The sequence below is a fragment of the Diprion similis genome, chromosome 6, assembly GCF_021155765.1.
Source record: "Diprion similis isolate iyDipSimi1 chromosome 6, iyDipSimi1.1, whole genome shotgun sequence".
Classification (NCBI taxonomy): Eukaryota; Metazoa; Arthropoda; class Insecta; order Hymenoptera; family Diprionidae; genus Diprion; species Diprion similis.
The window spans coordinates 23,451,943-23,479,359 of NC_060110.1; the positions used below are offsets into that span (position 1 = coordinate 23,451,943).

A 27,417-nucleotide genomic window follows, 5' to 3' on the forward strand; every position below is an offset into this window, starting at 1 on the left:
CGTCGAATTTCTGCGAGCGCTACGTAACAAAGTGGCATATTTTCTGTTATTGCGTCATTTCCCCTTGCCTGGATGACCAGACGCTGTATTGGCGGCAGCCGTTGTCGAAGACCCGGAAGTACCCACAACTGTTCCCGTGCCACCGGACGACGCCGTCGGACTCCGGGAAGCGGATCTTGATGACGGTGGTGGGGGCAGAGGAGGTGGAGGTGGTGGCGTTGGCCGTCGCGGATTGCAGGTTGCATGATGACCTCCGGCCTCCCAGTCCCGGTGCTGACAGAAAGGTCCGCAGTACCTGGCGATGCCGCATCCACCGCAGGTCTCCAACGCCTGTCTGCCGCAGTTCCAGCAACTCTGTCGAGAGAAACATGAAGGTGATTAACAATTGTGTGAGAACGCGAGAAGATGGAGTCTAGCGATGACTATAACGACTTGCTGAGCTTACGGATCCGGCGACTGTTGGCTGCGGTTCCTTAATCTCCTCGTCTCTGGCTCCCCCGGTTATTGCATTGCTCGCTGTCGTCGTGGTCGCGGTTGTCGTCGCAGTCGTCGTCGAGCAGGTTGTCGTGTCGACAACCCGGAGAAGCGGTCCGTGTGCCATTCCGTGACCGTGACCGTGAGCTCCGTGGCTCCTTTGCATCGGTGGCTCGAAGAAGCGATGATGGACCCGAAGACGCTCGGCCGCCCTCGTCTCCGCAGCAGCGGCCGCAATCGCGCGCTGAACCTCGGCAACAGCCGCTCGCTTAGCCTCGAGCATCGCCTCCTCTGCACGAGTAAAATTAATGCTTGGAATTGACGCGACCTTTGGTTGAAGACGTTCGAGGTCAGTCAGAGACTGCATCGGTCGAATTGGCACAGAGTGCCGCATAAAAACTATAGCAAAAAAGAAAGCATGCAGGGTTTGATGAATTGTACAGCTCAGAATTCGAGAGAATTATATCTTTTTGTGTGACCTGAACGGCCGTCTGCGTTCGAACCTGGGAATACAAGGCGGCACAAAGCCATCATTTTATACACTTCTTGTACACAAGTTTTTCATTGTACTAGGACCTTCGTGGCTTCCTGTATTGCGATTTTGTTATCTCGCTGGCCCCAAGAGGTTTTTTTCTAAACGGCAACGCCCGTACTTGAAGACTCTCGACGAGCGATTAAAGACATTGACGAGCGTTGATGCTCGAGAGGCGATCACTCGTAATGAGAGGATAAAAAAAGACCTCAAGAACACACTGAAACGTGAATCATATATAACGCTCACCAGCTCTCCGTTGGACTTCCGCTACTCTGTCCTCCGTAGCTCGAATAGTTTGGGCGACGATCTCCCCTGATATGCGTTTCAAACTGTTGTCCCGGTCGTTTCCACCAGATTCCGACTGCGAGCCGGTGTTTATCGCCGGTCCGTTGTTCTGCGAATTGCTACCGGAAGTGGTCACCGTCGTCACCGGTGTCGCTGGACTAGGACATCCCCGTCGCTGGAGGATGGCCAAGGCTCGTTTAGTCTTCTCGACCATGCCGAGGATGCAGTTCAGCATAACGTGGATGTTCTTCCACTCGTCGTCAAGGGCGGCTGATGCAGCGGGGCAGGATCCGTTCGGCAGACCGGAAACTCCCTGGGAATTACCGCTGACGGCCCACTGCTGTTGATGAACTAGGTGAGGCGCTGATGAGATAGTCGACGATGCTGCAAGATGATTTATTTGCACGAGTGAAGGCGGCATCGAGGACTGCTGATGACCCTGCAGCGAGCCTCCGCTGTTACCCGGGATCTGAAGAGGATGGTACCAGCAGTAAGCGTCTGCCTGCTGTTGCTGCTGCTGTTGCTGCTGTCGTTGATGGTGGAGTGGATGGTGGCTGGACCACGGGTTCATTGACCGTTTACCGTAAAGAGGACCGTCGTCGAATAGAGGTCCTGCTCCGTTTTCGTAGTACCTGAAACGCAGAATAAGAGAAATAGATAGACTGATATAAATATTGATCGCCATCAGCCTATTCGGTTGAGATGATGTAATCAGTTTTTGGAATTGAATTGAAAAGAGTCAACGAACGTAGCACACGATGGCGAAGTGGGATAAGCAAGGTATGAATTATATCACTGCCTTTCACCACTTCGTGTACACCATTTATGTTCACATTTCAAGAGAAGAATCCACGAGGCTGATAATTTTGAATCGTAGCTGCAGTGTATTGAATTACACCTCCAAAGCGTAATTTTCGCTAAATATTTATTCCCGAACAGTGATGAATATTACGAAAACCCGATAATTATACGATCGAGTTGTAAATTTGTAGCGTTGAACGTTGTCATCGTGTTTCATGAACATGAAACGTATGACGTTTAGCATGTCACCCATGTTTCTGGCATATGTCAATAAAATTTTCTCCGTTAATATGTGTTTCGTGTTGCACGTTCGTAGGGATATTAATTGAAAATGTAATGCGAGGAAGAAAGACAAAAGAGAAAAAAATTAATTGGAATGACGGGCTTGTTAGCCATTGGTAACACGACGGTTCCGTGCCTGCTGGAGGAGAATGTGCTAGGTGAGATTTTCAAAGGCGAAGAGGTGGAGGTAAGGAATAGCTCGAGGCGCAGGGGATTCCAGGGGTGCGATCCAGGGCGTACGAGAACGTATAGAAACGTCAACGTCAGGCGCATGGAAACGGCAGCCACTCGAATTTCTCCCCCGGCTCTTATCCCCTCACCCTCGACCCGTGCAGGACTCATGGTCCATGCCGCGGTATTACCTCGGTCCACATATATCTCAATCTAAGCAACTTATAAACACGTATTTACATGTATGTACGTACACACACATCCATGGGATTTCATTCTAATTCGACTTTGGCTGAATTTTTTGACCCGATAATTACTATCATCGAACAGGAATTCAAATAATACGATTTTGGTGTAAGCTCGAACCCTCGAAGGGATGACGAGCACCGATTAAATTTATTTCAGACCGGAAACCTTGGCCGATTTAGTGATTTCTATCGACCCAACTTGAGGTGCGGGAAAACTCGCGGGTCTCTTTTGCTGAGGAGTTGTAAGATGCTCCCCGAAATTGCGGGTTGATCGAACGTTGAGTGAAGAACGGCTGGAACAAAGGTTGAGCTTGGAATTCACCGTGAATAGTAATTATCAAGTAGTCGAAGACAAACGGAACCTCACGTCGAAACCAAACGGTATACTGGAAACCACATGTCAAGGTCATCAGAGGGGTTGAATTCCCCTTCCCGTAACTTGAGGTTTCTGAGGTATGCATAACCGCTCTGATGACTTCGGTTAATACCGAAAACGTTAGATTTTGAAAGAGGAAATGATGGAGATCATCACGTTTCATTGGAGTATAGGAGTAGTTAGTCGTAGATCTGGTTTCCAGTTGAGAAAACATTAAACACATGTTTCCCTTTCAAAATGATGCTCTTTGAATAATTTGACAACTATTGAATTGATCAGATCCAAAATCAGATCATGGTCTTAAGAGAATCGTGGCGTTTCAGTAAAAGTCCAAATTTTCGTTTTTAGAGTGACGATATAATAACTTCCCTTGTTTTCGTTTTTCTCTGTAAACAGAGCAGCGAGAAGTTTAAAATGCATAAAAATCAAAAATACGATTGATCCTACAAATTCAAGATACTTCTATTGCATTATAAACACTTACGGTGTGTCGGATGCTCGACGTTTCAAGGAATGCGATGATGGCGGTGGCGGCGGACCAGGATAATGATGAATGCTCGTTGCACCAGAGTGTTGATTACCTCCATGGAGTCCGGGAGCTTGTCCAGCACCCGTGCTGCCCCCGGAGTTGTTGGGGTTGCTGGAATTTGCGGCACCCGTCGAGGCGATGTTGTACGGAGGAAAGTGGCAACCTGAACCGGCGCTATTTCGTTCTCCGAAGACTTCTCCAGCCTCTCCAGGACTGAAACCTGCCGCCTCCAGAACCGCTGCCTCGTTTGAGCGCAGGTACTGCACAGACGTCTATAATCAAGCATGTACTTTACTCGTTCTTTCGTTGAAGTTCTTTTTTTTTTTTTGATCTGCTATGCAGTCTTATACTCCAAAGTACTTTAGCAACTTTCCATATTTACTGCTGTTCAGTAATTAGCTGTTAACAGTGTTACACAGCTTGCGATAAAGTCGTTATTAACAACCAGCCAACTTTTTTTTTTCTACTAAATTAGCACGTGAATGACGTTTAGCAGAAAAAAAATAACCACAATATATATGTATATTAACAGTTCCTATTAAGTAATTAATAGTTTTCCTAAAAAAATTATTTCAAATGTTTTTCTATGTATAGTTTGATTACTTTTGGGATGTGAACGCGAAGAAATTCCTACATGACCAAAATAAGAACCACCCTAATATAAAAATGTAAATACCTAGTATACTGTCGTAAATCTATAAAAACTATTTAGATTAGGTATGGATCTGAACATATACCTATGATAGAATAATATCAAGAGTATAAGGCACTGGGAACATTTACAGGCAACCAGGTAGAGAGCGGGGAGAATTTTTTGGTCTAATTGATCTTATATAGTGGCAGAGTTCAGAGGTTGCGGGCCTCCTAACCGCATTATTATATAACAACGTATCGAAGTAGGCAGAGGCGGAGGACGGAGTATAAAAGCGGTAGGCATTCTATAGATTTTGCCAGCTTAGAATTCGAACTTTAATAATAAACGTGGCGTGACAGCTGCAGTTGGAAAGCCGGCGTCGAGGGTCGGAGGGTGTCGCAGGTGCGTTGCCCGTAGACTGATAAATTAAATCGATGCTTTCATTTGCCGTACTGTCTTCGCGGCTCACCGAAGGACAATAATAATTATGCCCACCGATTCCGTCAGTTTTAATTCCTCACCGTGTAGCTGGAAAATCCTCAGCTAGCGGTTCCTCCGCACCTGATTTATCGCCGCATTGATATTTCCGAAAATCTTTTTTTCTTCCCGACGGAAATTTCCTCATATCGTATTTCGCGATCCGCATTCTGGATGACGTATTTCCGACGTATTCTACAAAGTATCATTTGGATTGGAAGAATTATAAAAACGGAACAAATTCCCCAATCTCTTCGCTATTCATTATACATCAACGTCTGCAGATCTGCTTAATTACTTCACGAAAATTTTTTTCTTTTTTTATGGAATTCTGTTGTACCCATAGAATCTGTGGGACAGCGAGTCGCACAAGACCGATTGTGAGTCGGAATTGGTTCTGTTGAAGAAAAATAAATATTCCGCGTTATGCAACAGCAGTATCAACGGCGGGAGCAGCAGCTAATAACGGAGCCAGAGTGGAGAGAGAAGGAGAAAGAGAGAGAGAGAGGAAAAGCGTGGCTGGGATATGTCGAGGAGCCAGGAGAAACGTAAATAAGAAAGTCGTAATAAGAGTAAAGCGCGCAATTTCCAATCAGTTGGCTTTGTAATATTCAAGTTGGCTTCTTTATTGCTTTTGCGTCCCTTTCTTTGGCATTCTCCGCCTCTTTTCTGCCTCTCTCTTTTACCTCCCCCCATTTTTTTTCTCTCCCTCTCTTTCTCTCTCAACACAACCCCGTCTCTGCCATTCTGCGACATCCGGTCGACCCACCCCCTCCTTTCTTTCTATGCTTATACTTCTTATTATTGCAGGTTCGCGCCTACCCGGGGGTGTAATTTATCGACCCTAATTTAATATCAGGCCTCTTCCCCCTCCAACCGTGCCACCGCTCCTCGGTACCGATTTGCAATTAATAATTTTTGACCAATACCTGCGGCTGATACTTTTACTTAATTTTCCCAACCTTCAAGCGGCTCGTCTGATTCAGGCTTCGCTGAGAGAATGAGAAAACAGTTTTTGTTATATTGTAGCTAAATATTATACACTTATGAGGCTGTGCAGATGTGATTTTGCAATTGCAAAATAGTTCAAAATCGTAGAATTTTTTTATCCTGACCCCATTTCTTCCAGCGACATTAGTAAAATTAAATTACGCATTATACATTATTTCCTTAATAAGCTTGCAGAAGAAATTTGCTTTATTTTTTAATAAAACGCATGTACAGTGCTAGAATATGTTTTCAAAAATTCGCAATTATCGGGCGGATTCGACGCGTCTTTTCCATTTGCATCTCTTGAAAAATCGAGGTTTTTTTTAATTATTATTCGAATCGAAAGATACGGTTTAATCCGCGGGGTGCGAAAGCTGGTGCTTCTGTTGCTGCTGCTGCTGCTGCTGCTGTCTGCAGAGTCTGGCTAATGTAAATGCGCATTATTAATTTGCAATTCGTTATCTACCCCTTCTTCGCGACGGGTAAAGTGGGGGGTAGGAGAGGGTGGCGTAAGACGACGAAGAAGAAGCGGTGACAGCTGCCTGTGCTTGGCCGTAAGATTTTAAATTTATATTTTCTACAAAACTCTACTGTCTTTTACTATTCTTCTTCAGTTTCTGTAACTCTTTTTTACCCCTCTTTTCCCTTCACGCTTATTATACAGCGCATTGTTGTCTTTGGCTCATCTATAGTCTTACGCCTCTGTATACCTACGAAACCCTAACTGAGACGCTAGTTGCGATTTTTTTTTGGGGGGAAACCTGAGACTCAACATACGTCGCACCGGGTGTTCATTTTGCCACGGGAACATAGCGAGAGTTCTCACTAGAATTGAACGAAAAACGACTGCCGGATGGCGGATATCGCGAACCGCCCTGAGCCTCTGTCATAGGCATGGCATGGCCGAGGGAAGGGTGGCCTGGGAAATTAAAACAAACCATCAGCCTGCAGCTAACCTGCTCTGTTGATTTTACTCGCAAAGTCTGATGTGGATGGTTTTAGTATAACATCATGTCCGTCTATGTGCGTTGCACACTCGTATGTATAATACAGCTTAAGGTGGATCCTGTGGGACGTTTTCTTGTCATTATGCACACATATAATTGTCATAACACCTGGTTAGCGACACTCTTGATCAGCCGACTCGTCTCTTAAGTTTCTATGCTCTACCTACTAATTAAGATTCAACTCAACGTTCTTGAAAATTGGTAAACATTGATTTTCCTGGTTTCATTGGGTACCTAATATTTCGACGATCAGAAGAAGACGAAGGTGAAAAAGGAGATGACAGTGACACATACATGACAGAGTCCACTCTTCTGCAGATGACGATTGTAAAAGAAACTCGCTTCGAGTTCACCTCGAGTACAGATCGCTCCACAAAACAGATGGAGAAATTTGCGGGACGTATGGTGGCCGATACTGGGTAGGCAAGTGGAAGAATTGGGTGTACCCAGATGTGCAGGTTGCTTGGATCCGGTTCCGCGCCCTGTGGTAATGCCGAACGAATAGCCCTTTCAAAGACGCATCGAGACGCTTTATTTCACATGTACAATATCGGAGGTTCCCAAGGCTCTCGGAATCCAGAACTAAACGAACAGCGGTTGACGCGTGTTGGTAGATAGGTTGGTAGGTCGGTGGAAGCTATCGAGGAAGGGAGTCCACCGGCAAGATTTGTATTCAGAGAGACGACGTGGTCCAACTGTTTCGACTGCCGTCCGGTCGCCGGAATCCGGACTCTGAATATGGGTTTCCGTGTCCACTTCGAACTCACTCAAGTAACTTTCTCTGAAATGATTTATGTCCGTTTCTGGATACTTTATCAGAATATTATTTTCCTACGGTTATGAGGTCATGGTTTATTTGTTCGTAGATACTTGGTTGGTCCGACGATAACCCCAGTTTTAATCGTCCTCTATAACCTTCTCCGAAGACGAAGGCGTACAGACGATGATGTCCAGGTACTGACACATCAACTCGACGCACAATGACGTGTAGCGTCGTCCACACTCCATTTAAATGCGGTAGGTGTGGCAGGGACTGTCATCGAGCAGGGTTGTTGGGACAGTGAGGAGTAGAAGGTGCACGGACAAATGTGCCGTGGGAAAAGGAGCACCCCGTGCCTTCCCCGAGGGGCAAAGACCTACAATCGGCTTCAAAATAAACGCTTCACCACAATGCATGCGGCTGATGCACCTGATGGAGGCACTACCAAGCGGAGGACGGTGCCTTCGCTCTATGCGATGATACGTCTAGGTGTATACCTGGTGTGTGTGTGTGTGTGTGTGTTTAACAAGGAGAGTATCAGACGTCCGAATCACGGATTCTGATGAAACTTCTAGAAGTCCCTCTTTGCCTTAAAACATGGACCTTTTGATGTGTAGTTTGATACGTTGAGCAGTTTTTAAATTCCATTAAAATTGATTTCTTCTGTTAAAGTTTCGATGATATCGTGGTTATCATCGATTCAAGTGTAAACGGATATACCATTATTTTAGAAACGTATAGTAAAGGCTAAATTGCGAATTTTCGACAATCTTATGTATTCAATATTCATGTATGTGTCATAAAATCGAGCGAAGGAAGGTTCAATGGATGGAACTACACATCAGAAGCTCGATATTTTGGACCAAAGAAACACCCCTACAAGTTTCAGCAGAATCTATTACCCGGAGGTCAGATACTCTCCTTGTAAGCAGAAATAACTGATTACAATACGAAACTACACTGCGTTGGGAAGAAAATTTGACATCACCTTCTCAAATGCTGGAAGAGTTTATGAGTTAGTGGCTTTAAAATTTGAAGGTAGGTTTCAAATGGATTTGATTTCAACCCATTTGTAGCTGCATGGCCTTCGAAATCAGCGTTTGAAGACTAGCAAACTCGTGAATTTATTTCAAACCTCATTGTAGTCACTCGAAACTCGATATAGGCACGTACAAAGGTGTGAATTACGATTTTCTGAATGGTCTGACCAACTTACCTGATTGTTGGCTCTAGCGGCATTAGTCAGGTCCCTCTGAAGCGACGGCAGAGTATGCTTCAGGTAAGGAAGGACGAATCCTCTGAGGGGAAAATTCGTGGCGTCCTGAAGTGCCCCGTGAAATTCTTCAGCAGTCATGGATCCGCTCTATATCAACGACGAGAAAAGGCAAACCAAAATACATGAACTCCTAGCTCCACATTGATTACTTCTCCACATCATTATCATCGTCAATCTCATCGATTCCAAACTCACCAGAACGCTGAGAACCAGACTACGCACTGTATCTCCGGTTTCCGGTGAAATGTCGCTCGCAAACTGTACCAGCGTCCCCAGAAGTCTTTTGAGCTTGGCGTGCGGTACACGCGACACGGAACCCCCGGATGGACCGATGCCATTGCTGACCGCACCTGGAGACACTTCCTCGTGGACGACGTTCACGGTTAAAAGCCTGCCGACTATGGACTCTCCGTTCTCCAGCTTCGTCGTCTGCGGCAGAGGACTGTCGCTTTCTGGTGACCTGGAACCTCCGGTTCTGCACGCATCGTGGGCCCCTGACGATCTTGTGATGCTCGAAGACTGCGTCGACGTCCTTTGCGAACCCGGTGATATTGCTCTTGCTTCTGTCGTTGCGGAAACTGGAGCTTCCTCCAAAACTCGTTCCTTTGACGGTTGGCTGCCACCTGCAGGTTTAATGTAGGAACTAAAAGTGACAGCGATTGATGGAGTTAGGTTCAAAGGCCTTATAATTTTTTAAAAATTCATTTCAAAATTGCTGATCGAATAAGGTGTTTAATAGCAGTTTGAACTCTCGAGACGTGGAAACGTTTTTCAAATTAATCCTTAAACACTTAGCGGAAGTGGTATCCTAAAAAGTGTGTAAAAGACTGAACCCCGGTCAACTCCAAGCGACAGAATCGTATTTTTTGAGAACTTGAAACGTCCCAAAAGTATTTGAAACATCACAAAGTACCGAGGCAGAAAAGAGTATAGGTAACGAGGTGAGTGGAGCATTATCATCAGAAGGTGTCATATTGTCGTACCGAATGGTGAGGAACGGGGTAGTTTGTCAGATTGCGGAAGTGAGCGGAAGAGACGCGCGGCAGTTCTCGGTTACAGTAATAGGAATTCGCTGGATGCACAGACGTCCGCATGTGCATTAATATACGCGACGCCTCCACCTGTACACAGGGCGAGCACATAACCACAACGCGCACGTGCGTGCACATACATAAACATATATGTAGAGTGGATAACATGCAATTACTGGTCGCGTCAGCAGCTCTACCTCGCAGGGTGTTGTACCTATCGCGCAGGCTGGAGAGATCCGTCCTGCATGCCTGGACGGTTGTGCGAGAGCCACGAGGTTCCTGCGTCGCGACACGACGCGATGGATAATAAAGTTGGTGCTATTATAACCCCCACCCCCAACTTCGTACCCTTACGGGGGGCAGCTTGAAGGGTTTAAAGCCATACCTATTTATAGTCTTTTTTTTTTTTTTTTTTTATTTTTACAAAAAAATGAAAATAGTTAGAGCAATTAGAGTTTGAGGGTTTTATTATTTATAGTTTTAAGAACGTTGTAGAATTTTTTTTACAGAAATTCATAACAAAATGGAGGATATAAGTAGCGAACGAGTCTGAAGCAGAGGGCTTTTGCGGTGGCGGAACTCCTGGCGTTACTGTTCAACTTGTAAGAGACGGAAATTTTTTTTTTTTTAGGTTAAAAACACGTTTTCGAGTTTGACCTCGTAGCCGAAATGTTGGGAGAACAAAAGAAAAAAAAAATTCGAATGTGTTTGATTGTGAACAAAAAATTTCATTTTTAGATCGAAAAATTGTTAAAAAAGATTGTACAAAAAAAATTTTCCGGTTGAAATCGAACAATCTAACGACGAACTTGAATCGATAAACAAATTTTATAGATTGTGTCAAGGTTTCAAGTCGAACGGATTAAAATTGACCGACTAATCTGCGCTACCGGATTCAAATCGGGGTTGTTCGCTACTTATACATATACGCCATGCCGCCATTTTTTTATTAATTTCAATGAAAAAATTCTAAAACGTTCTTGAAACTATAAATAATAAAGTACTCCAACACAAATGGTTTTAAGTGTTTCCATTTTCTTTGCAAAAAAAAACTCCTCAAATAAATCTGATTTTAGATCATCCAACCTCCCCCCCCCCCTTCCACCCCGCCAGCCTGCTTCATATTTTCTTGTCGTCCTTCAACGCGCACCCCCCCCCCCCCCCCCCCCCTCGTAGTATGCTCTGCAAACCTGTTTCACCGACGAAAATCAATTTTCCACCCACATTATATTAGGGATCAATAATTTCTAACACACACGCCTGCACCCGGCGACATTTCACATGCTGTTTAGGGTGTGAAAAATGGCCGCCAGGAACACCGGGAACCCGGTCATTAAGCACGATCGTACGTCAGTGGTGGATTTTGGAAATTTGGGTCGAAAATGGAGACGGAAATTAACGACGGGGTGATTATGCATCTCGAAGTCGAAGTCTGGAGTCAGATTCAATTCGAGTGAGATCAAGAGTCGAAATGAATGCGAAGGAACCGGAGAAAGGTAAAGTCTTGAGGTTCTCAGTCCAGAAACAAAGCAACGGTTTATCGTCCAGATTATACGTCTTCATCACATGTCTGAATCCGGATTTACGAAAGCATCAACTAATCGTAACATTCACGTTACACGATAATTCGCCAATGCGATTGTCGCTTCAGGACATCGAGTACCTACAGATTTAAGGAGCAAAGGTTTTTAGGGACAACCATGTGACACACACCGTTCGATCGTTTCCCGATACCATGAATCACAACAAACCGAGTCCGAGGTCGATTTGAAACGTATCGCGATTTCAAAGACGTGTAATACATGTCGTAACCCTGGTCTGGAGGAGGGAAAGCAAGAAAGAAAGAAAGAAAGAAAGAAAGAAAAGGACGGTAATCGTTGAAAAAGAAAAACATCTGGATCAAGAGCGCAGCGTAATGCAGTTATGGTCGAAGTCCCCGACACCAATGCTATGTCATGGTGTACAAAGAGCCTCTGCACATACATTATATTTATCGAATAGCCGCGTGCGGTTCGGTTCGGATGGTTCGAGGGGGTTGTTTTAAACGGCGGGTGGTTGGGGAGGTTGGCACGGGTTTTACGCGGAAGATAAACGATCGACGTAAACAAATCAAACGGGTGACGTATTTCTCTGAATTTCTGCATTGAAACCGCGTTCGCCACGGCGGTGAATGGCTATTCGGTACACGCCTGCAGGTCCGTTGCACGTTCCGAGTGATTGCTCCCACCCCCCCACCCCTCTCCTCTCAAAATCCGCCAAACCAGTTCATATACGTACTCGAATACCGAACACCTATCTCCCCCGACCTTTCTCTCGCCGACACTCACCCCCTAGGATCGTCCGGACACCCGTGGACAGCATAAATTCGATCGCGAGCCGAACAGAAGTGAGCACTGCGACCCGCTCCGGGAAGGAGGGGGATTTATTAAACGAATGCGCCTGACAGCTCCTCCGGCGGGTGTCGGGCGAGGTTCGCACCCTGCAGCCCTCTTCCTCGTAACCGGCTGTTCACCGTTGCCGGAAATCCTCTGCGATAAGAGATTCACCCCCCGAGGAAGCGGCGTCGCATTGTCATCTTGGCCTCTTCACTCTTTGGTGCATCGTTGAACGCTGTTGCCAGTTTTTGGGCGAGACAATTCACGTAATGGAGGACGGGCTAGTTAAGAGTAAAAGAGGTGGATATCGGCCGCGGTTTCGTGGCTAATAAATCAGACCCTCGTCAACGCCTCGGCTCAACGATCTCGACGGTTCACCACGACACGGCGATACCATTCATCCGGTCGCGTGGCGCCCACCCGCTCGTATAACGCTCGCAATGTCCTCCGAAATCCGTCGACGAGACGTTTTTGCGTCACGCGTTCACTCCCCCGCGTGATTTACGCAGTAAGTACTTCTCTTTCGCTTATAGCGTTTATTTTTTTGTTTTTAACCAGAGTGTCAGCGATATCAGTCACCGTCGGACAATCGCAGTCGTTAAATGTCGCGGCACGACTGGACGTGTCGAGTTTTTTCAACCACCTGTTAAACGGCCTTGCCTCCTTAACGTCCCCTGACCCCCCCCCCCCCCCCCCCCCCCCCCGGAAGATGGCGCCGATCGAATATCGAAGTATCCGGATCCAAACTGCTCTTCCTATCGCGTCAGACACGGGAAAGGCACCCTTGGTGGTATTCGTCGTGCCACAACCACCTGACGGTAGTCTCCGGCTGGTAATTACCTCGCCTCATACCCACCTGAATCCTCGAGCGAAACTGCTTTGTAACTAACTCTAGCAACCCGACTTCGACTCGGCGCACCGCGTGGTCTCTGCTTCGAGCTATGCTTCTGGTACAACGCAAACGTTTTCACGGTATCGGTATGCACGCCCCATTTCAAATTTGTATCCATATGTATGTGTATATATATGTATATATCTCGCCCCAGGTGAACCCAAACTTGAACAATTCCTCGCTTATACTGCAACGGATACCCTGCGAAGAGGGATTTCCGGTCATTCCTCACTGTCGGAATGCCATTTTCCCCCCGCGGAAGCTGATTGAAAAAAGGATTTCCCACGGATCAAGTAGACTGTACGTTTTTCCTCAGTTATAATATACGATAATTTATATCTTGAGCCCACGGATTTTCGCAGCTTCGGAAAATTCCTAACGGCGAAGACGATTTGCCAGGTGTCCAAAAAACTTGGTGTATAACAGGAAACGTGAGAGCTGTACATAGCTCGGGGTCTTACATGGAAGGTATTCCAGATCGTTCTCTCCGATTTGATTACTTTTGTAATATGTTATAGTATAGTAAAAACTAAGGGACACATATTTTTTTTAATCTCCCATTAAACACTTTAAAGGGTCGAAACCACCCTCCAAAATAAGGCATGTCAATGGGCGATTTAGCAGTTTCACCCGTAAGAACATAATATTTTTTTAACTAATCCGATTGGTAAAGTTTTCTCATAACAGGAAATGAAAAATGTCATTTTTTCAACAAAAAAAAAAAAAAAAAAAAAAAAGAAACTTATTTTGGCGGGTGGTTTCATTGTTGAATTCGGAATCATGGTGAAACATGGAAACTGATGTACGTACGATCACCCGTTGAACTTTCATCGTCTGTTCATTATCGTTGGTATCACTTTTTCATGAAAGTTGGTTACCAGATTTTTGAACAAACAACAGTTTCGATCAGACGTCAACCTTTTTTTCGCTAGAGAATTACTTCACGAATGTTTCAGCGAAGCCATGAGTCTGAAGTGCAAATACCGCCTTGGTGAATCGACAATCCCGAACCTGTAAGTGTGTGTGTGCGTGTTTGTGTGTACGTTTCGAACATAGGCGCTTCTAGGTGGTCTTGAGCTAATCACATCGAGCTACTGCTGTTACCCCTTCGTCCAGCTGTTACCCTGTTCACCGGTTCTCAACCTGGACCTGCTACTACCCCCGAAATATTTTCCCGCACCCTCTTTTTCAACCCGTTCAATTTAAGCCCAGCATTCGTATGTTGATCTCAAAGTTTCACGGTGAAATTTGAGTCCATTTTTTGTCGTTCAGTGCGGGTTCGATTAATTATTTTTCCACCGTTGTATACAGTTCTTGGATTATATTTATATGTATAGGTGTAATAGAACGAACGATAAAAAAAACTCATATTTTTTTACTTTTTTTCATCAAGCTTTTGAATGTTCTGTAAAATATAATAACACTAATAAGTACAATTGGGTTAAATTTTATTACTGTAGGGGGGTGTTTAAACGGTTATGAATTCCGGTGTGTGGCTTTACGAGGTCATGCTCCTATAACCGTTAGTAATACCTGCAAGGTAATGGTCGGAACTGCTAACAGTCCAATATAAATGTGAAAAATCTCCTGTCACCGAGAGCTGAAATATTCAGGGAATTAGGCATGAGACGACATCTGGTGCCACCGTCTCCCCCGCACTTCGTCCGCACCCTCGACCCTGCATTTCGCGTGCTTTTCGTATAACTTCACTTTGCCGAACGAGTCACACTTCACTTCTAATTTCACGAACGGTGTACCCATCGAGCATTTCCATACATCGGACAAATCAAAACTTGGATAAAATTAATGGATTTAAAACATGTATACATATAATGTGGACTGAAGTACTATATCACCTTATAAGGTAAGTGTGAAGGTTGTAGACACGTTTAGACCCAATTGTTGACCCTTTTATTTTCCAATATTATAAATTGACGATACAAACTGCGGTTTTTTTTAGAAATTAATTTTTTTATTAAAACGCAGAAGCCTTTGACTCTCGCTCAATCAGTGTATACAAAGAAATTGAATATTCACTATTCAATTTCCGGGTTTACTCGAGCATGTAGTGGGAGTAGTAAATCGAGGAAGTGTAAAAGACAATGGGAGAAAAGGGTTCAGGCTAGCTATAACCTTTCGAAGTTTATGGAGTAAACAGAGATTCGAGCACTAAATGAATGACTTATGGCTTTTCTCCTCTCAAGTTCGACCGGCTGGTAAGGTATATAATATATACCCATAACTATATGGTATATGGTATAGATATAGAAGATCCCCTAATTACTCGCGCCTTTATCTCAAAGTTAGAAAGGCATCGTTGCCAGGGGGTAATAGGTAGGTATAAGGGGCTCAAGTTAGCCGCCTGCAATTATCCCTATTGTCTTCGGGAAGAAAATCGGCCCTTTCACCCGCACCTCGCACACTCGCTCACGGAATCGCCGCATACGTCTATTAAACCGAGGCCTGCATCGGCGGCTGTGGGAAATATATTTGTCTGGAAAAGCTATCATCGTGAGAGAGGTGCAGGAACCTTTCGCCCGCATCCGCGGTTCCGGGGGTCGGGTGTCGGGTGTCGTTCCGTTTCGCCCATTATACAGGCTCGAATATCCACACCTAAATCCGTTTCTTCGTGTAGGTGAATGTCGGGTTCAACAAGGGACACTCCACTTTTCGAGGTCGACGGTAATTGATCAATTTAAACATTCTTTTGCCTCTTTAATTGCCGCATGAATGAACCTTTCAAATTTTTTTTTTTTTACGCTCTGCATTGTTTCGAATACATAAGTCTGAATTTTGTGCTTGTTCACGGTACTCGAATTTAGAATTTAGTCGAGTTAAGTCTCAATCGGACTTTCTTGCGACACGAAAAACCTGCGGGATTCTGGAAAACGTGGAAACCCGTGTCTGGAATACTTCGAAGGTGGTTCATCGAGATGGAATCGGTTCCCTTGAGGTCCTTCCTTATAGTCCTTCGAGTATAATAATTGAGAGTCGCTGACGGTAAGTAAGTAAGGTAGGACTCAGCTGTCGTCTTCTAATTGCCGGGACAATGCAACAGATGGCTTTGATCGCGCCGCCCTGAAGGGTGGGATGCGATGGCGGGGGTGGGGGTGGGGGTTGGGGGCGAAGCTCACCCCTTCGTTGCTCAAACTTTGCCACCCGCAGCCATCAGCTCAGCCATTTTATTTGCCCACAGGTCGAGCTTTCGCAGCAGTTGTAACGCGCGTGAAAATTTTACTATCGTAGACGATTTCCTAGAGTATAACCAATTTTTCTGGTATCCTGAATATTCCAGATTTTTTTTTTATTGATCTATTACCGTGTGACGAAGTTGAGCTTCAAGTAAGTTGTAGGATTGTTCGAGCTTTCCACGGTTCTAATGTTTTAGAGTGTTTTCAAATCGATTGGGTAAATACGTCATTGTCACAAAAGTATACGATCGTAGTCAGACAGGACGAAGCTTGCGTTTGTCGATTGGACAGAAAGCTTTTCCAGCAATTGTACCAGACATCTGTCATAATTTATCAAGTTTTTCTAACACGCAGTTCAGTCGTTATTAATTCATAGATGAAATTGGAACTGAAAAGTGCTAATCAGCCACGTGAAGACTGATTCTCGTACTGCGGTACGTAACGATGGAAAATGAAATTAGCCAGGGACAAATAGAGGGAAGAATAGTGTCGGGATTGATTCATCTGTAATTGAATTACGTCTGCGTTGTGTAATGCAAAGACCGAAAGGTCTTTCGGTGTCCAGGGAAATAGGGTCAGCCATAGACTCAATGAAAGCTCCGCGGATCTCATAGGGTCTGAAAGACTTTGGGCGATGGAACAATTTGCCTCAAGGGTAAAAGCTCGTCCCGTATTTCAGTATGCAAAACGTGGCTCGGACGTGCTCTTTGAGCTTTTTGAAGCATAGGTCCGCTGTGCTTACACGAGCTTTGATGCGCCGTTATTAACAAGTGGCGAAACGGTTGTAGGTACCTGGCATGCCTTATAAGCCCGGGAAACCTTTGAAACACGCTCTTTCATTCTGCACTTTCCACCCTCCTCTATCACTTTCTCTGTCTAGTCCACGCCTACTCGCTCCCTGCTAATTTACTATAAATTCTACATGGCTAGTCTTGAATTTTGGTTGCGGAGCTTTTGATCCGGGAAAATTACTCCTGCGCCAAAGTCATTAGTCTACGTCAAATTCTACTGCGTGTCCAGTATAATTCTGCGTTTCGTGCCTACGAATTTATACCCAACATTTGCGGATTTAGAAGTTCGAAGTTTTCCTATGCAGGTATGTAATATGATATATAGAAATGATTTGCGCCTTATAAATTATTAGCTCAAATTACGGATATTCCAGTGTTTTGACAATCAATTTTTATGTCTCAAACACTTTTCGCGGCTGATGATAAACGAAGGAAATGCTCCAGACAACCACCGTGTGTCCTGCACTCCAGGACACGTTCAGAGCCAAGTCTAGCACCCCATGGTGTTCAACTGGGTATGACGACACACAACCAGCCGCCAGAAACCTGCCGGTCTGACCACAGCTGGACCGTAACTACTGGTCCATGATTTAAGCGATGCAAGGTGATCTCGTCGGTGTTTTAAATTGCTGTTCTCTTTCGATTCTTCACTTCGTAAATCAGTAAAACCACACGATCCACTCGTGAATGAAATTTTTGAATTCCGTCGTCACACGTGATTTTTATTGAAATATCGCCGATGAAATTAGGCATTTTCATCTCTGACTTGAAGAGTCAGAACGTTTGACTTTTCCGTCAAATCGCTGCGAGCTCGTTGGATGATTTTTCAAGACCTAGGTAGACAACCGGGAATAAGATCCGGCCGTTTCCGTTATGCCTCCACTTCCGGCCGTCAAATTAACGCGAGTTTTGTCCAATTACGAATGATGTAATGTAACAAATCAATTGATCCGTTCGACCTACTTTTCACAAGATATTTCATTGACTTGCTACCTAATCGACTTGCATTGTTCGAGCTGACTGTTCTAATTGATTGTGGACGTAACGATAAGCACAAAGTCGCTGCTCCCGTGAAGGTAAACAGACTTCACCAGCCACTAATCAACGACTGTTGAAACTATTCTATGGGAGTTACGTTTAATACGTCTGTAACGTATTCGTGATACGGTTATACGTAACGTGTTTTATCAAGATGAAGTATTATAACGGTAAAATACGAACTCAAGAAGAAAAATGACAATGAAGTTAAAATTTATTTAAAAAAATATGCCTCCTGCACATGAAAAGGAAAATGAAATGCTTCATTTATTTTTAATGTAAACTTAAGGTGGTCAACGGATGGTAATTTTGCAGCATTAAAAAAAGAAATAAGAAAATGTTTTCGCCAATTTCAATGAAAGTTTTATCATATATTCTGTTTTGTTAATAAATGAAATAACTTTTCTCCCGATCAACTTCTCAAGAAATCCGTCCAGAAAAAATCGGATTTTTTCTTCGGCTGATCTATGGTTTCAAAAAATAGTAATTGGGTATCCACAACTCGTTGACCGATCGCACGGAGGTTTTTTCCCAAAATTTGTCGAACTCAGAAAAAATGATAAAGCAATTTATCACCCATTAGTCGAAAAAATAAATTCTACTACTGAAACAATCTACTTTTACTTAACTGGAAAAAAACTCGCAGTTGCAATTAGAAGATGTTTCATTAAATCCATAAAGCCTCGCAGTAAACAATTTCTTTCAATCAGAGTTCTACCGATTTTACAAAACCAACTATTTCTAATCTGCTTATCACCATTATATGAGAAATAAATTCCTGACATGTGTGATCAAAAAACTGTGTTAAACCGAAATTATTTACTCATAATTCGTTAACGTACCTAACGAGTAAAGTTTCTGTGTAAAAAAGAGAGTCTCGTGAGATAAATTGAAACCGAATTGTTTCTTAATTCTACCGATTTTATAAAACCAACTATTTCTAATCTGCTTATCACCATTATATGAGAAATAAATTCCTGACATGTGTGATGAAAAATCTGTGTTAAACCAAAATTATTTACTCATAATTCGTTAACGTACCTAACGAGTAAAGTTTCTGTGTAAAAAAGAGAGTCTCGTGAGATAAATTGAAACCGAATTGTTTCTTAAAATAAAAATAAAAATCCTGCAGGTGAATATCGTTCTCGCTGCATGGGAGGGGAGGGCCGCGTATTCGCGAAACGTGGCGTTAGTTAGGTGTACCCCGGATATCATATCAGTTGAGAGCAATGCTCGGCTGGAAGTGTTGGACGTGCCTTATCGGGCGTGGACCAGACAGCTAGAGTCAACCAACCCCGCCTGCGTGGTATCCGCACCGATTCCGCCGTGCAGGGTAACAGATAACGTGGAGCAGGCCAGGGTAAGGCTGGTTTCGAGGTTCTGTGTACACACTGGTGGGCGCCTAGCGCCGCCGGTCTGCTTCAACCTTTCCCTATAGGTTTAGGCTTTCCTCTAGAGGATCACCCGCCGCCCTTGCAAACCTCGGGGAAGCTCGCCCCTCGGCATGGGAGGCTTTAATTTCCCCTGTCAGGGTCATGCCGGCATTTTGCTTCTCTGTTCTTTTCTTTCTTTCACATATTTTTATTTTTACTACTTTTTTTTTTTTTTTTTTTTTTTTTATCGCAATTTTCACTTCCCCGGGGAGATTTCTAGCCAAAAATGTTTCACGAACTTTGCAAGCAATTGGATTTTTTCGTTTTTTTGGGGGGGTGGTCGGGGGGGAGGGGGGGAGGTTCTTCGCGGTTTTTTTTAAATTGCTGTAAAAAAAAAATCGTATCAACAACTCCAAACGAGAAATGCGTCAACGAGTGAATGGTGATAAATATTCAGACCTGCAGCATCTGGAGAATTGGAGAAGCAGATAGGAATTTTTTTAAAATGTAACACTTTTTTACAATTGTATATGTATTCCAAATTTTTTAAATCCTTTTTATACGTGAAGGGCGTAAAACCATTGGTGACAGTCTTTGGTTTGGAGTTTTCCATACAAACTTGTTCACGTATTGCAAGAAATGAACAAAATTGTGTAGATGTATCACTTAGGAACACTTCAGGAAGGATAAAAGTTTCGAACCGATTCGCAAATTCAGATATCTTTATATTCCCATTCCAATCAGGGTTCTAAATTCTCTGGTAAAACGAGTTTTTTTGCAAAGCGAATACCTACGAAAAACTAGGTTATCTAATTTCTGACAAAATCTGTAAAATCTGGAAATCTTAGGGAAGATTTTCTCACGTAGAGGAGCCTACGATTTTTGCAAAATTTTTTGTCCAACGACAGAGTTCTTCCGACAATTGTATTTTTTCGAACACTTGAAATAACGAGAGACAAAAAAAAAAAAGACAACAATTGCCTGAAATTTCTCAGCATCAAGATTATGACTGTAGAAAAAAAAAAAAAAAAAAAAAAACCTCGAACAAGAAAATCCTCAACACGATCCCTGCGATGATCTAGAATTCTAAAAACATTTCAATGTCACATTTATTAGTATAAAACAAAGCTTTCCACGATCCTGATAAGTTACGTGGTAAATTTTTTCTCCCCATTATCCTCCAAAAATTTCATTATCATTCTTTTTACACAGAAATAATCTCGACGCTCGCGTTACGCAAGGACGAAGATAAATTGGGTCAAGATACATCGCGCAGCGGTTCAGGCGGTTGTGTCCTGCAGGGGTTGTAATAAGCGTAAAACCTCCTCTTCTACGTGTTTGTGTATGTACACGCGGCGTAGTTCGCCCTTCCCCCCCCCCCCCCCCCCCCCCCCCGCCGTGCCCCTGCACCACCACCCCCACATACGGATCCTGTAACCTCACCTAACCTGCGGACGGAGGTTGGAACTCGTATAGGAGGCGGGCAACGGGTACTAGAAACCACCTGCGTACCCGTCGAGGCGATGCGCGACCCCTTCCGCACCTGTGCCCGCACTTTATCACGCCCCGCTGTATTTTCCAAAGTCTATTTCACATAATTCCTATATATTTTCTCTGCGGGGGATCGTGTGCGTGTAAAGCTTATGTACAATCCTCCATATGTATAAGTTTGGGCCTCATGCGTCCAAAACAACCCCTCACGGTCACATCGACGATGTTACGTACTCTCAGGTTTCCAAAATTATTTCATACACGTGAGAAGATAAGTTTTTTTCTTTGATGTTTCATTGATCGAGATTTGATTGTACTTAACATGTATTTTATCAGGAGATAGTGAAAAAGATTGTTATAAAACATAAAAATAGGCTATACTGCGATTAGTAATAAATGCTGCTTGGATACTGATTTGCTTTGTTTCGATTTCACTCGATTTCAATGGTTACTTTCTACAAATTCACTCCTCGTCATAAAATCTCGCAATACGCAAGTTCAACGAAAAGAATCGATTTTTGACCAACCAACCAACCTCCTTAAACGATAACCTGTAAACAATTGATAACCGGATTTGACCCACAAGAAATTCTCTGGAATATTGTGTTTCGGTAACTGAGATCTTAATTATCATCACCTTATCATCGAAAACTATCAATCAAGCGAGTAAGAGAAGAGATTTTGAAATCGTTGTTCCTTTCGATTTATTGTGTTATTATGATCAGTTTCTTCTCACGCTGTTCTTTCAGGTAGAAATAAACTTTCACTGATTCTTTACTCTCCCGAGTTCTGGGGATTTCGATGAGAACTTTCTCAGATGGTGCGAGGGCGTTCTACTAGAAGGTAGGTAGGTTGGTAGGTAGGTAGGTAGGTACGTGCTTTACTCTTGCCCAGAGGGCTCTACTCCTCCTTCGCTTTGTCCTATCTAACTCGCTCCTCTCCACTCAGCACTGCGAAGCTTTCATGCACATTTTCGACCGGTTCATCACCTCCCTGATCCCACGATAAAAAAAAATAAAAAATAAAAAGATAAGAGTGAAAATTTTCCGCCTCTCCTTCGGACCAACAGAAAATATGGGATTGGAACGATTTCCCAAGTAGAAAAATGAATTTTTCACCACACCTGTGCGGAAAGTAGGTACAACTTTCGACCCCTCGTATGAACGGAAGTTTCACTTTCCAATGCAAGGGGTGGTGAAAAATAGTATACGTCACACGCGGTTTGGAATAGCCTACTTTTCCTCCCTAGGTGCGTAATATACTATTTCATCTTCGAACACGCCATGCCAACGTCGTTATGTGAAATATGCAACAACGTTTTTATCAATCAACTCTCACGGTTGCCAAAATTTCGGTTTTTACTCAGCTCACTTGCGGCAATCAGGATCACCTTCTCTTCGGGGTATGATTTTGAAGAAAGCTCATATTATGCCGGGACAGGTACCGTAGACATGGTGGTATGGCGAACACATTAGCGCGGAGAACATCCGCGGCGCGTGCCTCTCGGCTGTGTACCAAGGATTTGAGGGGGATTCGAGAGAGGCGAGAGCGTTACCGAGGTACGAAGCACGCACGAAAAGTCTGCTCAGAGATATAAGGTACATATAATATTCAGTGTGTAGGTGTAAAGTTACCGAACAGAAACCCAGGAATTGGATACCCCGTTCCTTTTTCCACCTTCTCTTGTCTTGGGAAAAAAAAAATTAACTAATCGAATTATCTAATCAACTGGTTTAATGAGAAAAAGGAAGCGACAACAGAGTGATCATTATAATTTAGTACATAAGCATACTGTGCAACTTTGTTTACATTCTGAAGATCATTTAAGGCATCATAACATCAATTTATTAAAATTTGTTACTCACTATTCTATTTTGCAATGAATATAATATAGTCGAGTTTACATGTGAATGGGATTTTTCACAAATGTTACGTAACAGCAGTTTTGACATCGCTTACTCGACGTACATTTATACTCGAAATTTTTCATCAGATACGTGTATCGAGGAAAATTGGAAGGACTGATTAGTAGAGATGAGAGAGGTGGTGGACTGCGGGTTCGCCCGCGTAGATTAGATAGCCTCGAAATGCGCAGGTAGGTACCTAAAATGCCTCGACGATGCGAATGGATCTGTATACAGGATGGGTATATTCATTGGGGGTATACGGGTGCCCCTATGCAACAGCCACTTTAACGTGCCCATTACACACCCACAGAGTATAACCTAACGCATCCAGCCAAGCAATTTGCACTGCGGTTGGGCTGCAGTGCTCGATTTTCAGTAACGTAAATTCTTCCGTTGGTCGTCGATTCGCTGCATCATCTTATCCAACCCCTCGCATTCTCTCCGTTCAGTTCTTCTCTGTCCATCACTCTGTTCTACGAGTGGAAGGGTGTAGGTAGTCTATGGTGTCCAAGGAAACCGAGTGAACATCCATCCATCCATACATGTACCTGAGACTTGCGGTTCACTTTCACCTTTCCTCACGTGGAGATGCCCTTTCGTTCGTTCGATGAGGACATGATGATGAAAGTCGCAGAGAGTGAATTGGAAGTGTTCTTTGATTGGGAACCGTTTCCAAGGCATGTTTATGTCAGTTCGCAAGTCTTTGTGGGGTTCGGTACTGCCGTACCAATTATCCCAGCATCCTGTTCGAGTTGTATGAATGTCGGAGCGATTGATGTGGATTCGAATGTCTAGCTACCCACTATATCCAGTGTAACGGAAATGACGAGATTGCGTCTGCGAAGAGGATGTAGTGGTCGAATCTGTATCATTCAACGTCTACAAATCTATAAACCTAGTTGCTTGGCCTAGAGGTTTACCTAACGGTTCAATTCATTGTACAAGGACGGAGGTATTGAGGATGTGTGCTGATTAATAATTGAATTCCTGTACAAGGGTTTCCCTTTCGTATTGCTACTCTCGTTCCCATTTGATGATCATCCTCACAATCAGCTTCGTCGTCCTTTTTTTCCTTGAGCTTGGATGCTCACCGGTTGTATAATCCACCGTCTAGTGCCCGTCTCTCTTCTTTCTTCGGTGTTACATCGCTCCGGGTCGTTGTCGGATTATTATCATACCTATATAAACATCCGTTTGATCAAATCCCTACGGCGTTTTAACGAAGCGCAATGCATTCTGAAACCGGGAACACATGCCGGACCGATACGTTGGGTAAAAATAACACGGATTTATTGTCAATGCTGGCCAAAGCGTTATAATCCATGCACCAGCTGACTCGACCTGACGACTATCCGTAAGGATGACACAATGCGGTGACTATACTTGTGTGTAATTAAATGTCGCGAAAATGTCACTGCGCAAGTATAAACCTCGTCAACCTCTTTTTGCCTCATTCTCTATGTTTACTTGCTTATACGCTACAGAGTTACGATGCATGCGTCGTTATATGCGCTTACTATATATGCAAACTTGCAAGTACGTACACACGAAAAGGTCATTGGACGAATCGATAATGAACCTGGGGAAAAAAATTATAGTTTTATATTTGACTGTTTTTGTCCTTTTCTTTAATTGTTTGTAAAACTTTTGATAAATTTGCGAAGGATTACGTGAAAATAAACATTACTCGGAACTTGTAAGGCCTTTGCAAAGTTTGTCAAAGATTTTTCTCTCTTATCTAACCGTCTAGAATCTTGCCTATAAAAAGTTGAAAATAAGTTTTCATCCGGGCGAACCTCAGGATGAAAATTAAAATCTAGGTTCTAAAAAGCGGAGGGATGAATTTCGAGGCAGCAGAATCTAGAATCGGCTACTTTTGTATCTGTCCGTTGATTAAACGTTTTCCGAGTGTCAACCTCGTCCTGCAGGGGCGGCGTACGTCGGGTGCAGAGGACACTTTCAGGATGTCCTCGTAAAAGAGGAGGAGCTGCGGGACCTTGGAAAGGACCCTTAAGGAGGCCAAGAAGTCACGCAGCATGAATTATAGAGTATAATCATATCAGCGGGAAAATCAACAACATTAAATTGAAAATGAAAATGCGAGAACCATAAGAGAGAAAAAAATGGCGTTCCAGCCATGCTTCGTGTTTTTGATTCAACATGAATTGATTACTTCTATTCGCAATTCAAACGCGGTACAACGAAGCATCGCAAATTTTGCAAGATGAGGTCGCAAATTATACGGGAAAAATTTTCTTTAATTCTAATGTATATGCGAAATATCCTCCGTTCGCAGGTGACCTGCGCGAGATGGTGATCATCTGGCTTTCAGTTTTGTTTGAGGTTTGTTGCCTGCAGCGTGTTGTGACCCGTCAAGAACAGGCCTGCCACTACCATCGGGAGCACGGCACAGCGTTAACCCTCTAGCCCACCCTCGGCTTCAGCCTCCCACCCTCCCCCCTTCCTCTTTGTCAACGTCTTAAGCAGAAGCGTTCGCTCCTTTCTCGTGCGAGCACTCCAATTTCTATTGCTTGTATTATTTTGCGAAAGCTCTATATCGGCTCTATTATACTTTCTCTCGAGGTGGACAAGTTTTTTTTACTTTATAGAACACGACAACTTGTCGGGACGCTTGATTTGCTTCACGAGCTTTGAAACTATCATTTCACCTACCAGTGAGTGTTTGTTTCGAGGTATATTTTACGATCGAAATTTTGTCTCGATTTCTACGATTGGCGAGGCGCAGCGAAGTGTCAACCAATCGTGAACAACATGAGACAAATGACGATCGGGAAAGTGTACTATGTACTCTTGGTTGCCTGAATGCAGGCGAAATTGGGTAAGGTGTGCCCTGAATTGCGGAAATACAGGCGAATTTAGGTTAGAATGTATTTTGACTTGCATAAATGCAGGCTGATTTATACAAGGTTAAATTTCTCGTGGGACATTTTCACGATTTAACTTGATGTAGCAGGTAGTTGAAACATGCGGCCGAGAAGGCCGCAGATGCGAAGCGCGAAGGGCTCGAGGGAATTTCTTATTGCAAGTTTAAAAGTAATGGATTAGTTGCTAATCACGCGATACAAGGGAGTGAACACGAGCTTGCAGCCATGGAACGGTAGAGCTTTATAATTAAGTTTATCGGAAAATGAGGGGATCCGACAGCCTGCAGCCTTTGACGTTTCATAGTTCGCTCGCCGTGGAACGATCAGGCTTGCTTACAGCTATAGAAGCTTTGTTAATCCGCTATAAAACCGATTATAATCCAAGGGAAGTGAGCGAAAAGCACGAGCATTGAAAAAGAAAGCTTTTATAAAATACACAAAAGAAAAATTCTTGACTCAACTTGCCCGAGACTTAACGTTGCGCGGCGCTTTTCAGAGTCAATTAAAAAGCTAAAAAAAGCAAAAATACTTGATAACACAATTATTACAGGTTTTCCTTTTTACAGTAAAACTAACTTTGATTCAAACATAGGTCTTGTTTTTCTCACCCAATTTCTCCCTGATTTAAAAACGGTGGCGCGCTTTTTTTCAAAAATCATTCTATCTACTTATAACATTTTCCATTTGAGACAAAAATTATGAGAAATGATCGCAAATCTTACAATCGAGATAATAATGAAGAAATGCAGAATTTTCAGACGATGAATGATTGAATTGCTGACCTTTGCTCCTTGGTTTGAGGTTCAGGTTGACCGGGGAAGGTTCCGGGTTGTTGTTGGTCGTCGGTGTGAGTTTTGAGGCCGGTGTGTAGCTGATTATGGTGTTGACATTGGGGGCGTTATTCGCCCCCGTAACAGACGGCGCGTGAGTGGTACTGGTCGGCGACAAGCACTCCTTGGCCTCTTCCTTGATCTTGATACCGCAGGAATCTTCCTGCACGTCCATTTTCATAATCGTTTGTGAATTACTTGGATGTAGAAAAAAAAAAAAAAAAAAAAAAGACGGTGCCAGCTACCTGTAACTAGAAAAATGACAAAAACCATTGAAATAAAAATTGCATTAGATTGTATGGAAATAAAATTTGATAAATTTTGGAAAATTTTCGACCGATCTTGGTAAAATCGAGTGGAGAAATCTGCATGTCGGCAAACAACACCAGCGGAGTACTATAATATGTAAGTTTTTGCGCGAGATGCCGAACACGCTGCCCCCGCTTATTTCGGCAGCCCAGCATCGTCTCGCGCAAAAAATTCGCATCTGCATCTAATTACGTTCACTTGACCTCAACGATTTTTCACGCTTAACCTATACCCACGCCTATATATATATATATATACGGTGTGTATAGTGATCACGTGTGATGCATTATACATATGGAGGCGGCAAATATACAGATAATAAGCGTACATGTTACATAATTTATACGGTCTACTAGGTGTAGCAAAAAAATCAATGTCTCCATATCGATTCGAGGATATTTCCCGATTATTTTTGTTTTTCCAAAAAATTACAGTATATGTATACCTATACGTCACTTT

At 43.5% G+C, this 27,417-nt stretch overlaps 1 protein-coding gene across 3 annotated transcripts; it reads right to left on the bottom strand.

Annotated features, from left to right (window-relative positions):
• LOC124407176 (protein CBFA2T3) lies at positions 1 to 26,839 on the bottom strand. 3 transcript variants are annotated; one of them, XM_046883037.1, is made up of 7 exons: positions 26,602 to 26,839; positions 9,041 to 9,468; positions 8,786 to 8,932; positions 3,657 to 3,961; positions 1,256 to 1,926; positions 446 to 873; positions 1 to 354 (listed from the first exon to the last, which is right to left on the bottom strand). In XM_046883037.1, the coding sequence occupies exons 1-7, from the start codon at positions 26,828 to 26,830 to the stop codon at positions 55 to 57; spliced, it is 2,508 nt and encodes an 835-aa protein (XP_046738993.1). In that variant the 5' UTR covers positions 26,831 to 26,839; the 3' UTR covers positions 1 to 54. The 3 variants fall into 3 exon arrangements, with proteins under 3 accessions (XP_046738993.1, XP_046738994.1, XP_046738992.1); XM_046883038.1 differs by having other exon boundaries at positions 446 to 765; positions 3,657 to 3,973; XM_046883036.1 differs by having other exon boundaries at positions 3,657 to 3,973.
• Between the last annotated feature and the right edge of the window lie 578 nt (positions 26,840 to 27,417).